Below are 13,320 nucleotides of genomic sequence, written 5' to 3'. Positions count from 1 at the left end.
CAGAGGAAGTGGCGCTGGGCCAGCCCTCCGGAGGTTGCACAAGCCCCTCTGGAAAGAAGGGAAGCGTGGAGCACTCCACAGCGCTGTGCCGAGACTTGTACTTGCAAGGTTAGGGCAAGGTCAGGCTCATTCACCCAATATTTAGCACCTTTCCAGAGGCATCAGGACTACAAGGAAATTAGCTGGAAATTGAGGGAGGACAGAGGGTGGCCAGGGAGTCATTCCCAAGGAACTTTGAAGTGACTGGGAAGGGAGTGTGACACAAAGCTCGGAGGAATGAACTCAGGGCAGACAAATTTGCATCTGGCTGGCTTCTCCCTATGTCAGTAGTCCTAGGAAGCAGGCTCCCATGGACTTCAGCATGAGGGGGACCATGGACCAGTTAGAGAAGAGGCTGTGAGAGACTCTCACTCTGCTGCTGAAATTTCTCTATCCTGTAGCTACGGGCTGACCAAGGAAAAGTGAGGCCATCAGGGATGTCTCTCCCAGGCAGCATGGAAGGGCACAAACAGGGGCATCAGGATGGCAGAGGGAGGCAGTTGTGGCCGAGCGCTCGTGGATCCATACCCTATGGAACCCAGGGCAGGGCTGAGCTGTGCCATAGGATCGGAGGGACTAAGCAAGGCTGAAGGATGAACCTCTTAACTGCTGCTTTTCTTTTATAACAGGTGGGGAAGAAGGTGGTAGGAAAAAGCCAAACCCAACACAACTGGTGGATCAAGGAAAGACTTTCTCCCTCCATGTCCCTTCCTTTGTGCAGAATGAGATACACTGCAATGAGATTACACTGCAAAGGCAGGAAAACCTGCTACACCCTGTCCACTTAATCTGACCCACAGCAATCCCTGTTCCAACAAGGACTGGTCCTCTCCTTCCATTGATACAGGAAAGGATAGGATAGCATAGGACCCTCCTTTGTACTCATCTCCCCAGCTGTCTGAGATCACACGGACCCTTCTTTTTCCTATTTTCTCCAGGGTTCAGCTAGGCATTTGGAAATATATTTATAAATGATTGAAAATGAAGGTTCTGGCTCAGTATGTGCCAGCAGCTCTGTGGCACGTATATCCTGCAGAGTTATTATCTATGCGACACACAGAGCTAATAAAAATGATCATTAAATTAACCCAGCACTTTCCCATAGCTAAAGATGACACTTCTGGTTGATGCAGAATCTCTTCAAACAGCTGGAGGTTGCTGTGTTCCCTGTAGACTGTTTCTCCAGGCTTGAGAGAAAGAATCCTCCTCCGAATACCCCCTCAGGAAGGCCATTGTGCTCGTGCTCTGTCAGAGCCCTGCCGTGGCACCATCCATTAATATTTGGGGAAGAACCAGAGGTGAGAGCTTGTTGTCGGAGTGGAGGAAGAAGCCTGTCATTTTAGAAAGGGAGGCACTTAAGGGTGCAGGATGGGAAAGGGAAGGATAAATTGTGCAAGAGGAGTGAGAAAACATCTGTGACTGTGTGAGTCGGTGCTGGATTTGCAGGCAGAGGAAGAAAGCTTTGCTAACGAGGTCTGAAGCCTCGTTTCTGGCTGGCTCAGGCTCCAGCAGCTGAACGCGTTTCCCCCGGAGCCAGGAGCAGAGGGCACTGTCACTCTCTGAGCAGACTGATGGGAGAGCAGATGCTGTGAGAGGAAGCTGTCTCAGCAGGCACAAGAACCATTCAGAGCTTGAAAGGGCAGAAAAGGAATATAAGCCCTGCACGTCGTCGGGGGGAGGATCAAACACCACAGCAGGCTCTTTCTCGTCACATCTGAGCTAAACCTGCGCTCACCATTCAGGCTTCTCTCCACTGACAGAGTGCAGCACCAAACCATGACAATACCAGGGTGGGAAGGGAGCTCTGGGGGTCTCTGGTCCAACCCCCCACTCTGAGCAGGATGTCAGTCAGCTGCTCAGCACCCTGTCCCATCCACAGTCAACTGTCTCACAGAATGGAGAGTGCCCGTCACTTGGGTCCCTGTGGTACTGCTTGATTCCCTTCACAGGGCAAGTAATTTTCCTAATATCTAATCAGAACTTTCCTCCTTGCCATTTGCATTTTGGCCTCTCATTGCATCATTCTGCACCTCTGAGTCTGTGCCCTCCTGTGAGGTAGTGAAGAAAACAAGGTCTCCATTTAGCCTTTCCCCAAAGCCTAAACCCCAGTTTCTCTCATCTTCCTCTTCTATGTCAGTTGTCCGAGCTCCTTCTGTCTTTTTGGTGGCCTTCACTGGACTTGATCCAGCATATTAGTGTCTTTCCTGTATTTGGGAATCTGAAACCAGACACAGTTCCAGGCCCAAAGCAGAAACCTAACCTGTACTGGACACCCTTCTTAGCTGGTCTGGGCTCTGATCTATCAGATCAATATGCCAAGAGACTGGGCTCATGGTAAAATAATGTGTAATTCATACGTTGAGACTTCAGGTTTCCTGAAGTTGTGGGACCTGAAAATCCTCTTTCTCTTTCCAGAGAAAGGGATGGGATCAGGAGAATGCCAGCTTGGGTCCTCCCAGCCCAGCATCCTGCCTCCTACATTTGGGCAGCAGCCAGAGCAGAGCAAAGGGTGTGAGTTCAGGGCATGCACACACTGAATATTCTTATGCAGCTCAAACATTTCTTGAACTGAAGGTAATACCTTCATACTGCATAAACCTCAGGAGATTTTCTTCCCACAGATTTGTCCAGTGGATTTTATTAATCCCTGTTGACATTGAACAGCCACAGCCACGTGTGGGAGTAGCCTAAAGGCAAGGGGAGGGAGGAAACATCTCCCTTTCACTATTTTGCCTCCTGCTAATTTGACTTGTTCTCCTTGTCCCTGTCAGCTGTGTATTCCTCGGTCATGGGCACCTCAGTAGTTTCTTCCAGGCTGAAGAGTCCCACTCCACACAGTTACCCTTCATGCAGCAGCCACCCTGGACCTTGGCTCATCTTTGCTGCCCTTCTCTGTGTTCTGCATTTGGGTTTTTTGGTCTGCTGTTTTCTGTTTGAGATGGATTATTTCCAAGTGACATTAGCTCACCAAGAGCTCACTGCTGCCTATTGAAGATGAGTATTGTGGTTCCCCCATGGATTGTGTTCCATTTGTTTTATGCAATTTCATCTGCTATTTCACTGCCTGGTGAAGGTGAGGCCTTCAGTCAGCCCTCTGAGACCACCCTTCTTCAAATTTCCTAGGACCACATTCAAATGTCTTTGCATTTGCCAAGATCAAATATCCTCTCTGGTATCACAAATCCTGCAATTTATATGCCTGATAATGTGATCATCTGCCACTGTTGTGTCAACTGTATAGATGATGCACACACTCTGTGTGTCTGTGCATACCCTGGTGCCAGTCCCTATCCAAAGTCACGTTCCAAATCACAGTATTTGCTGAGGAAAAGGAATCGGGCATGTCCTGCACCAACTGATCCATCACATGTCGTGCTGCTTGCTGCCACATCTGCTGCCTCTCCTGCCCCGGGAGGATCAGCTCTAGTCATGTTGTATTTCCTGGAATGGAGCAATTTGCCATAATTTCCCTGCTCCTGCTGCAATCACTGCCGTGCAGCCATGGGCAGGCAGCTAATGCACAGTGAATCTGCTCCATCCATCATTGCAGTGCTGGAGGGGTGCAGTGCCACCAGTGACATGTCTGCAGCACATGATGCAACAATTTGACAGGCAAGAGAAAGGTAGAACAAGAAAATAAGTCCATTTTATTACTCATTGTATTTCCGTTTGGTATTAAATCACTGCTAGTAATTGTTTGTGACATGTATCCACCTTTTACATCTCTCTTTTGTGCTGTATTTTTTTTTTTTTTATGGAGACTGAATAAATACTATCACAGACTTTCTCTTGGGCATTCTGGGATAAAAAACAGGCTGCCAAGTCATGAGATCCTGCTGTGAGGATGTGACTGCCATGCCCATGCCGAGTGGTACAGCCAGGCAGGGTGGGAGCCTTGTGCCTGCAAGGAAGTGGGGGATGTTGGAGCTGATCCTGAGAAATCACAGAATAACCGGGAAGGGACCCACAAGGACCGAGTCCAGCTTCTGACTCTGCACAGGACAGCCCAACAATCCAACCTTGTGCCTGAGAGCGTTGTCCAAAAGCTCCTGGAGCTTCGGAAGCCTTGGGGCCATGACCATTCCCTGGAGAGTGTGTTCAGTGCCCAACCGTCCTCTGGGGAAGAACCTTTTCCTGATATCCAGCATAAACCTGACACAACTTCAACGCTGTACCGTCGGGTTCTGTCAGTGGTCACCAGAGAGATCTTTGAGGTGTGAGAAATCCCCCGTGGTGGGGCCGTTATTATAAGGAAAAGTTCACTTCTTCCTCAAAAGCTGGACTCGATGACTAGAGGAGGAAAAGGAGGAGGAGGAGGAGGAGGAGGAGGAGGAGGAGGAGGAGGCCGGGCAGCCGGCCCGGGGAGGCCGGGCAGCGGCCGCCGCGTCACGATTGACAGCGGCATGTGCGGAGGGTCTATAAACGGCGGCCGTGAGTGACAGGGAGGGCAGCGGCGGCCGCGGGGCAGGGCAGCCGCACTCCGGCCATGAGCTCGACCCGCAGGGCCCTCGCGGGCCTCTACGGGCGGGGAACGAGCCACATCGACGGGGCGGAGGAGGCCGAGAGCGCGGCCTGGGCCTCGCGGCCGGACCGCCGGAGTTACCTGCTGGGCATCCGGCCCCAGAACAGGTGAGCGCCGGCCCGGGGAAGGCGCTGCCGTGGGTGCTGTCCCCGAGCTGGCCGCTGCCGTGGGTGCGGGTGACAGCGGGCGCGGGGCTGGCGGGGACACGCCGGCGACAGGCGGGGGAGGCGGCCGGGCCGGCCGGGGGTGCAGCGGGGCGGGCGGGCTGGCCCTCACCCCGGCCGTGAGGCCTCGGCCGGCTGGAAATGGTGCAGCCAAGGGGCCTGGCCGTCCCCGGGGAGCTGCTCCAGGCGAGAACACCAAGCGGTGGCTCGGGCTCTCCAGAGGAGCTGCTGGGTGCTGTAGACCAGTCCCTCGCCTCCCCAAAGAGAGCTGGCGGTGTCGCAGCTATTGCCGGGCAGGGCCCGTTGACATGGCACATTGTGTGTGGCCGAGCGGGTGTGTGAAGTGGTGGAATCATAGAATAAAGTCATGGAGTGTCCTATCCGCAAGGATCATCGAGATCAGCTCCTGGCCATGCCCAGGACACCCCAGCAATCCCGTGCTGTGCCTGAGCTGGTTGTCCAACTCCTGGAGCTCTGGCAGCCTTAGGGCCATGACTACTGCCCTGTGGAGCCTGTTCTGGTGACCCACCACCTTCTGAGTGAAGAACCCTTTCTGAATATCCGATAATCTAATCTATTTTAACCCCCCTCGTACAGCTTCATGCTGGCCCCTCAGGTCCTGTCTCTGGTCACCAGAGACAAGAGATTGATCAGTGCTGCCTCTCCTCTTCCCCTCATGAGAAAGCTGCAGACCCCAGTGAATCTCAGTCCAAAGTGTCCTTATGAAATCCTGACAAACACGAGTGTCTCCAGTTAAACTCAGGGAACAGCACTGACCTTCCTGCCTTCATTGTAGTGAAGTGCCTCACCAGACAGAGCGAGGGGCCCGCTGGCCTCTGTGCACGGGTGCCTTATCTTATTGTCAAAAAGGCATTTCTACACTGGAGATAGGGGCTGAGCAGCAATGAGATCAGCATTCCTGGGTCAGGAATGGCCTCCAGCACGGGGTCTGGGGTAGGAATAAGGCTTTGTTCGCAGGGGGAAGGTATGATAAACATGCTGTCAGCTGAGCCTGACTGAGGTTAGCAAACACAGAATTACAGGGTGATGTGCCAGCAGCGCCCAAGGTGTCGGTGATTGTGTGAGGCACTCAAAAAAGCCTTGAAATTGCTTTGAATTCACTGGGAATGCTCTTCAGTCTATGAGCTCTCCAAATGAGTGTGCCTCTTCCCTGCTGATGGTTTATAAATAATCCATTTCCAGCGTGTCAAGCATTGATGCCTCAAGGAGTCAGACATTCATAAAAATAAATGCAGGACCAAAAGAGATAAAAAAGCACTGCTTGGAAGTCAGGTGTTAAAACTGGGGTAAGCCAAAGTGAAGTTGCCTAAATTCAGTTCCTCTGTGGTGGTATCATGTCATGCCAGAGTGTGAGCTAATCACAGACTGGCTGCACACAGTGACATCTTCAGCACCACCAAATGTCCACAGAGGGTCCACAGCCTGTGGCCTCAGATCATACTGTGAACTGGAAATCTCTTAACTGAGCCCAGTGACTCTATTCTGCGGATTACAAGCAGAGAGAGGTTTTAATATGAAAGATTTTGAGGTGTTTGGGTTGCCTACAGCTTAACTTTTATTCTCCTTGACTGCTCTCAAATTGCAGCTTTAATCAGTTTAACCGTAAAGGAGAGTTCATCCATCCAGCAAGAAATACCTTCAGTATTCCCAGTTGGATTCCCAAAGTTTTCTCTGTTGGGGAAGACAAGGAGCAACATAGCTCCCATGCAGGCAGTGCTCCTGGTGTCTTCTGGCTGCACCACCACTTGAGGCTGTGGCTCAGGCATGGTCAATCCAACCCATGGCTGCAGAGCTCTGAGCCTGAACCTTTTGAGTTTTTCAACCTAGTGCTGCTGTGGCTGCAGCCGAATTTCCATCCGTGGGAGCCCAGTGCTGGCAAAGCTGCTGCCCCAGTTAAATCAGCAGCATATTCAATTTCCACAAATTCTCCAATCATTTTTCCAACCACTTATGTACATGATCGTCAAAGCCTGTGGCAAGGCAATTTAATTTTGTCTCTTAAATCCACTGTCTGCCCCTTCTGTTGTAAGAAGCAGTGACTAAATAATTGCTAAATGGGAAAATTGACCTTTCCCTGTGTTCATGGCAACTTCTAGGTTCCCTAATGTGTCAAGGAGGAGGCATATAAAAGTCTGGTTCCCTGCAGAGCCCTACAAGTGCTGAAGACTTGAGCCGTGATTTTTGGAAGCTGTTGTCTAAAATGCAGGGCAAGGGCTTGAATGAAGTGTGGCTTTTTATGTTGTAATTAAAAAATGTATCATAACAATTCTGGGAAGCAAATGAGTGGAATGGTGTAGCAAGGAGACTTTCAGAAAGCAATTATGACTTTAATTAAATCCAGGAACATCTGGAAAGCTTACCTGGGAGAACTTGAAAAGCACGATGAGCAACATGCAGAACAGCAGATAACATTGAGCAGCTCTCTAACACAGAATGGATTTGCATTTGCTGGGTTTGAAGCTAACAAAGGCAATGGGACAAGTGATGCAGACACAGGATTGCTGGGGGAGGCTGCTGTAGTGGTTAGAAAACAAAAATGGATAGTCTGATCCAAAGAAAATGGTTTTTTTTTCAGGTTTCTCTGTTCCTGACTTTATATGTATATATAGAGTATGTTTAACTAAAACATTTGCCTGTTCACTGCTTCATGAAGCAGTAGAAAGTGTAGTAATGTGGTAGAGGTACACAAAGACGTGGAGCGATCTTTAAGAAAAGAAACTGAGGTTGGAAATCCCTGCTTTTGGTGTGACTCATGAACACGTTCTGCTGTGCGGATCCCAGCACAGGAATGGAGCTGTTGGAATGAGCCCAGAGGAGGCAGCAAGATTGTCAGAGGGATGGAGCACCTCTGCTGTGAGAAAAGGCTGGAATTGTTTATCCTGGAGGAGGTTTTGGGTAACCTGATTGTGGCCTTCTAGTACCTGAAGGCAGCCTAAAAGGAGGATGGAGAGACACTCTTTACAAGGGCCTGGAGTGACAGGACAAGGGGGAATGGCTTCAAACTGACAGAGGGCAGGGCTAGTTGGGCTTTTAGGATTAAATTCTTCCTGTGAGGGTTGTGAGGCCCTGGCACAGGTTGCCCAGAGAGTATGTGGCTGCCCCATCCCTGGAACTGTTCCAGGCTAGGTTGGACGGGGCTTGGAGCAACCTGGTCTAGGTCACCTGCCCATGGCAGGTGATGGAACAAGATGAGCTTTAAGATCCCATCCGACCCAAACCATTCTGTGATTCTATGTTGAGGGCAGTTTGGATGTCTTACTTGGTCTCCCTAATCCTGTTGGAGGAAAGGGATATCATGTAAATTGAAGGATATGAATCAGGTAACCAGAACATGATTTTTCTGGGTTTTAACTTGTAGAATTTTCCAGAAGTGGTGCTAAGAAAGCCAGAAGAATAGAGGTGTTGAAAATGGCCGTAGATAGAACATCATCCTTTTATTAAACAGAATATTCAGGGTATTTACTCTTCCTGCCCTTGGGAACTAGTCTTTTGCAAGGATTTTCCCTGTGCACAAACAGCTCAGTGTCTTTCCTTTGCTGGTCTTTTAACATACCTGATGTTGAGCAGTGTCGGGAGCAGCTCGTGGCCACAGTGACTTGCCCTCTGCTCTGGCTGCTGACAGGATTTTTTTTATCTTGGGGTTGTTTCTTTAGACAAACCTGTTATGTCTCAAAGCAATTATTTCAAGCAAGTAATTATTTCACGAAGTCAGAGGGGGAGCTGTCAGTCCTGTTCAGGGTCTACCTTAGCTGCATTCGTGGGCCACAACCCTCAAGACATCTTTTTAGATGTCCTTTTCATAAGAACTAGCAAGTCTGGAGAGTGTATCATGCAGAGAGATGCAGTTTTATATAAAACCTTCATCTGAGTGCTCGGCAAGCCTCTGCTGGAAGTGATCTGCACCTCTTACCCAATGCAGCTGTCTGCTCCTCAGTCTCATTAGAGCACTGCTTCCTTGCTTGACTATCTTTCTACTGTCATAGCTACATCATATACGGATATTTATAGAGTGTAGTGACATTGCCTCTGATCTTTTCTTGGATAACTCTGCTCGGGGTGGGACTTGAACTCAGGAGAGGGCCTTGCCACCTGGCTCTTCTGGCTGGAAACCATTCCCAATCTTGTCCCTCTTGCTTTGCACATAATATCAAATGAAGGAGAAAGATCTGTTGCTATAATAAAGTGTGCTGGAAACTGAGGAGCCCTTGGTTCCTGAAAAGCAGGTTTAGTTCAGTCGCGTTCCCTCTTTAGCAGCTGGGTACCTGTAATGTCCAACGGGACTTTGCTTTTGGAGAGGAGTGGTGTAACCCCCTGGTCAGATGCCAGCTGAGGCAGCTGAGAGCACTCAGTCAGTTTGATTTGTGGGGTGGAAGTGCCTCAAACTCTGGAAGGAGGGACAGCCAGTACCTACTGGAAAGGCAAAGTTGAGGGCGTCAATGACTCATCTCCGCACCCTGTGACCCGTAGGACAGAGGCAGCTGTTTCCCATTGCTGTAGCTACCTGCACAGAGGTGTCTGCTTTGAGTGGGGCTCCTCGACACTTGTGCACTCCAAATAACAATCCTCAGCAATTCCAAAGGGAGATTTTTCAGCTCCCTCTCTACAGCCTCCTGTCCGTATGTCGGTATCCCCTAGGAAGCCAAGTGGAGCTGAATGTGTCGGCTGATGAGCCAATGCCCTCCAGGGCCACTATAAAGATACAGAGTATATCACATGTGAGAACTGTGCTCTTCTCAGGAAACCTCATAAAAGGGGATGTTTCCCAGGCCAGAGATACCATTGTGTGGAGGTCAGAGGGTCATTATCTCCAAACAAGGTACCTCTCATGCCACAGCAGAGGCAGTTCCCAGGAGATGGAATTAAAACCTGCTCCACCCTTGCTCTCTTTGGACGAGGGGAGGAAGATCTTGAGTGAATAAGGTTGTTATCTCACACTGACTCAGTCTCACATTTCACAGCATTGCTTGGTCCAAGAAGAAGAAGATGGAAGGGCTGTTACAGGCAATTTTCTTTTCTTTTTTTTTTTTCTATTCTCTGCATAGGAAGCTGCCAGGAGGATGTCACCTTTCCTGGGCATCTCATTGTCCAATATTTACTTTGCTCTTTTTTTTGGCCATTTCTCATTCATTGGTGTGTTTCTAAGTTTCATTTGGGCCATAGAGGCAGCAACAATTCAAAGTTAAAATACACAAATCTGAGTCATCTTCAGAGCATTACAGAGGCTGACACAGGAAGGTGTAATGTAATTTATTGTTTTCCACCTTCTCTGTTAGTGAAATCTAGCCTGAATTGTTACACACAAGTCTGTGTTCATCTCAGCAAAAAGTAAATTACCTTCAGAAAAAATTGTCACATTTCTGCATCTCTGACATCGATTCGGTCTGTGACCTTGACAAGCAAAGACTCAATACATCTGTTTTCCAGTCTGTGAAATAACAATGTGTCTTGTACAGCAACACAGCGCTCAGAGCTGCTTTATCACAGGCCTGCTGATAGCTCCTGCCATGGTGTATGAACACCAGCACGCTCGTTCTGTGTGTGCAGGGAGTGTTTGATAAGGAGTGGGACACGTGGCAGGAAAGCAGCTGTGAGCACAACCATGCCTACATGAAAGCCTCAGTATTTGCTCTTAAACGTTGAAAAGGGTTCACTGCTGACAGCTGAGGAGGGATTCCGAGTGGTTTGTATTTGTCTCAAGTAGTATTTAACCTTGAAGACAGGCAAGTTCATAGGAAACCTTAGACTTGGAAGTCTGCATGTGCAAAACATGCCCAATAATGTCAGGGATCAGAGAGCCAGTGAGGGGGAATGTCTGTAGGAAATTGCCAGTCCCTCTGTCCAGCTCTCAAGATGTACAGGCTGCCAGGCTCTCCATGGGCTTCCCAAGGAGCTTTTGTGCAATGCTGATTCTCTCAAAACATAACTTGGACCTGCCAGCTTTGCTTTCATGGACACCTTTTGCTCTTTTTTTTCCTTCACTGGACAGCTTGTGTTGGTCAATTTTCATGCTGTGGAAGAGCACTGAAAAATATTCACTGCTGCAGCTCAAGCAGCTTGAGTACAGGTGCTTGTCCATATGAGGATGGAGCCACTGTTGAGCCTATTTCAGGGTCTCCTGAGCTCTTACTCACTTCCATGTGAGGAGTGCACTGGAAGGAGGAAGATTTCTTTATCTCAATGATAAGAAATACAGAAAGAGAGTAATTTCATGAGTAATTGCATGAGAGGGTTAAAAAAGGTGCCAGACTGAAAATCTATGTTTTTCAAGCAGTTAACTTTTTGGTGCCAGTGGATGCCAGCCCAGACCATCAGCTTGAGTGGTTAAAAAAAGTGAGTGGTGTTGACAGTTCTGCCTCCTGCCCTTGCAAGACTGAAATTTGGCAAGTGCATGAAAAACGAGGAAGGCTGTCTTCACTTCCAAAGAAAATTAGGAGAAGTTGAAGGGCTAAAACCTTTAAGAGGATGATAAATGGCCAAAGGAGCTTGAAACCATATGATAAAATGAAATGGAAGAAAGAACTGAGACTGGTAGAAGGGATGTGGTGGAGAGGTATAGTGCTATGGTCCAGCACTTGAGAACAGTTGTGTATTTTCAGAACTAGCTTATAAAATGCTGAGCTTCTCTTCATCAGTGGGAGGTGCCTGAGGGGGCTTCGTCCCACCAGTGCTGGACATGCCTGGAGCAGACGTTTTTCAAGTCCATTTCTCCAACAGAAGGAAGGGTTTTACTTGAGGCCTTGACTCAGTGCTTTAGATGTGTTCCTCAGGATGCCATAATCAGTTGCCTTTGTCCAGTAACTGCAGTGGCCCCGAGCTTGCTCGAGGGAGGCACATCACTGCTGATGCTGCACTTCATTAGCAGAGCCCTGTGCTGTGTGTGCTGGTAAGTCCTTGGGGAGCCCTGGGCACAGACAGCTCAGTGCCAGAGAGGATCAGAGCAAGCACGCCGGAGTATCTGCTGCCCTGCTCAGGAGCCCCACGTTTCCAGCAGGGTAGATTGGGTTCTGATGTAGCTGTGCTGTCACAGCTCTGCATGGATATGCTGGAACGTAATTGAAGTGAAGCGCCAGCTGCCTGCAGGCAGGGCTCTGCTGGCTGCAGGATCCACAATTTGATCATGCTCTCTGGGGCTTAAATCTCTAGTCTGAAAAGCAAATTTAGCATATTGAGGTTAAACTTCAATTAATACATGATGGCCTTTTTCTTCTGATAACATTGAGAGACCCTCAAGAGACCCTCAGTTCAGTGTTCAGCACTGTCTCAGGATGTGCAGTGAATAAAGCCCATGTTGTCTTAATACTGGGGATTAAAACAAAGCGCTGTCAGTGCTTACTGTTTGATCACATCCATGAGCACAATGGGTTCATGGCACAAGCAGCCTTTGTTCTGACTCTTGCTATTTTCTTTACGTCCAAGCCAAGACACATCCCTGTTTGTCTTATGCAAGAAATCATGATTAAAACCACACTACTGCCTACACTAGCATTCTAGCTAGCAAGGATTTTGGGAGCTTCCTTTTAAGAAGATCTTTAGTATTCCTGGTGGGTAAAAAGATGCTTTTCCCTTGCAGTGGTAATTGAGACAAGTTAAACCAGTGAGTTGTGTTTCCAGACAGACAGAGGTGCCTGGGGCAGCCCAGAGCACAGGGATACAGCTGCCCCTGGGATCACTTGGGGTGGTTGTGCTTGGGAGGAGTGTGGGAGGAGGAACCTGGATCCCCAGGAGGTCAGGATGGGGTGAGAGCAGCAGGAGGTGCAATTTGAGCTCTAGAAGCTCTGAGGGTGTCTGTGAGTGTTGAGGACAAGGTGAGGTGCTGGTCAGTAAGGCAGGTAATGCAAAGCTGTGCCTGGCAGTGCCAGACAGGGCACGGAGCTCACAGGGATGTTGCAAGGGGTGGAAGGATACAGCTCAAAGGACACAACTCCTCTGTCTGGCTTCTCCCATGGACCAGCACATCACATGAAAGATGGATCAGCTGAGTGAGTGATCCTCAGCCTGTTACTGTGAGCCCTTGATTTCCCCAGCTGGATCACGCCCAACCTGCACATCCTTTGGCTGCATGACCAGCAGTTGGCACTGGGAATGGACCAGGATTGTGTGGCTGGGGGTGGAGAGGGTGAAGCTGCTGCCAAAAGGCCAGGTGCCACCCGTGTTTGTTGGGTTAAAGCTGCTCCTGAGCAACAGTCCAAAACTTCTGCTGTCTTTGCTCTTCTGAAGGAGAAGAGTCAGTGAGCCCTTCAGATTTTTCTTCTCAAAGGAAATTTGCAATTATTTGTGTAAAGTGTCAGGACTTCAAGCTGCGCTACTTCTTTTCTCAGTGTTCACATGGAGGTTTTGCCTCCACAGGTGCAATGTACAGTTGGCAGGACCAGTTTTCAGAGTCTCTCTGTAATCACTTTTAGGGCAAGGCTTGGAGTCCTGCTGGTTTCCATAGGACTGAGACTCACACATTTGGGTAGGAGACCTGAAGAGGTTCACCTGCAGGTGGCCCTCCATATGGTTCTTTCTGCTGTCTTCTGTAGCACCATCCTAGAGCACTGAAGTTTGGTGGTTCACAGAGGCTGAAGAGGTTTG

General features: G+C 49.2%; 1 protein-coding gene across 2 annotated transcripts in view; it reads left to right on the top strand.

Moving 5' to 3' along the window:
* The first annotated feature begins 4,415 nt into the window (after nucleotides 1-4,415).
* The window catches only part of ALPK3 (alpha kinase 3), a 32,628-nt gene continuing 23,723 nt past the window's right edge, over nucleotides 4,416-13,320 (top strand). The window contains exon 1 of one of the 2 annotated variants that reach the window (XM_038146980.1): nucleotides 4,416-4,668. In XM_038146980.1, coding sequence (XP_038002908.1) covers nucleotides 4,526-4,668 — 143 coding nt within the window. In that variant the 5' untranslated portion in view covers nucleotides 4,416-4,525. The remainder of the gene's footprint in view (nucleotides 4,669-13,320) is intronic. The other variant, XM_038146979.1, reaches the window with a different exon arrangement.

The sequence above is a fragment of the Motacilla alba genome, chromosome 10, assembly GCF_015832195.1.
Source record: "Motacilla alba alba isolate MOTALB_02 chromosome 10, Motacilla_alba_V1.0_pri, whole genome shotgun sequence".
Classification (NCBI taxonomy): Eukaryota; Metazoa; Chordata; class Aves; order Passeriformes; family Motacillidae; genus Motacilla; species Motacilla alba.
The sequence above is the reverse complement of the archived record's forward strand: the minus strand, read 5'-3'. Positions and strand labels throughout refer to the sequence as shown.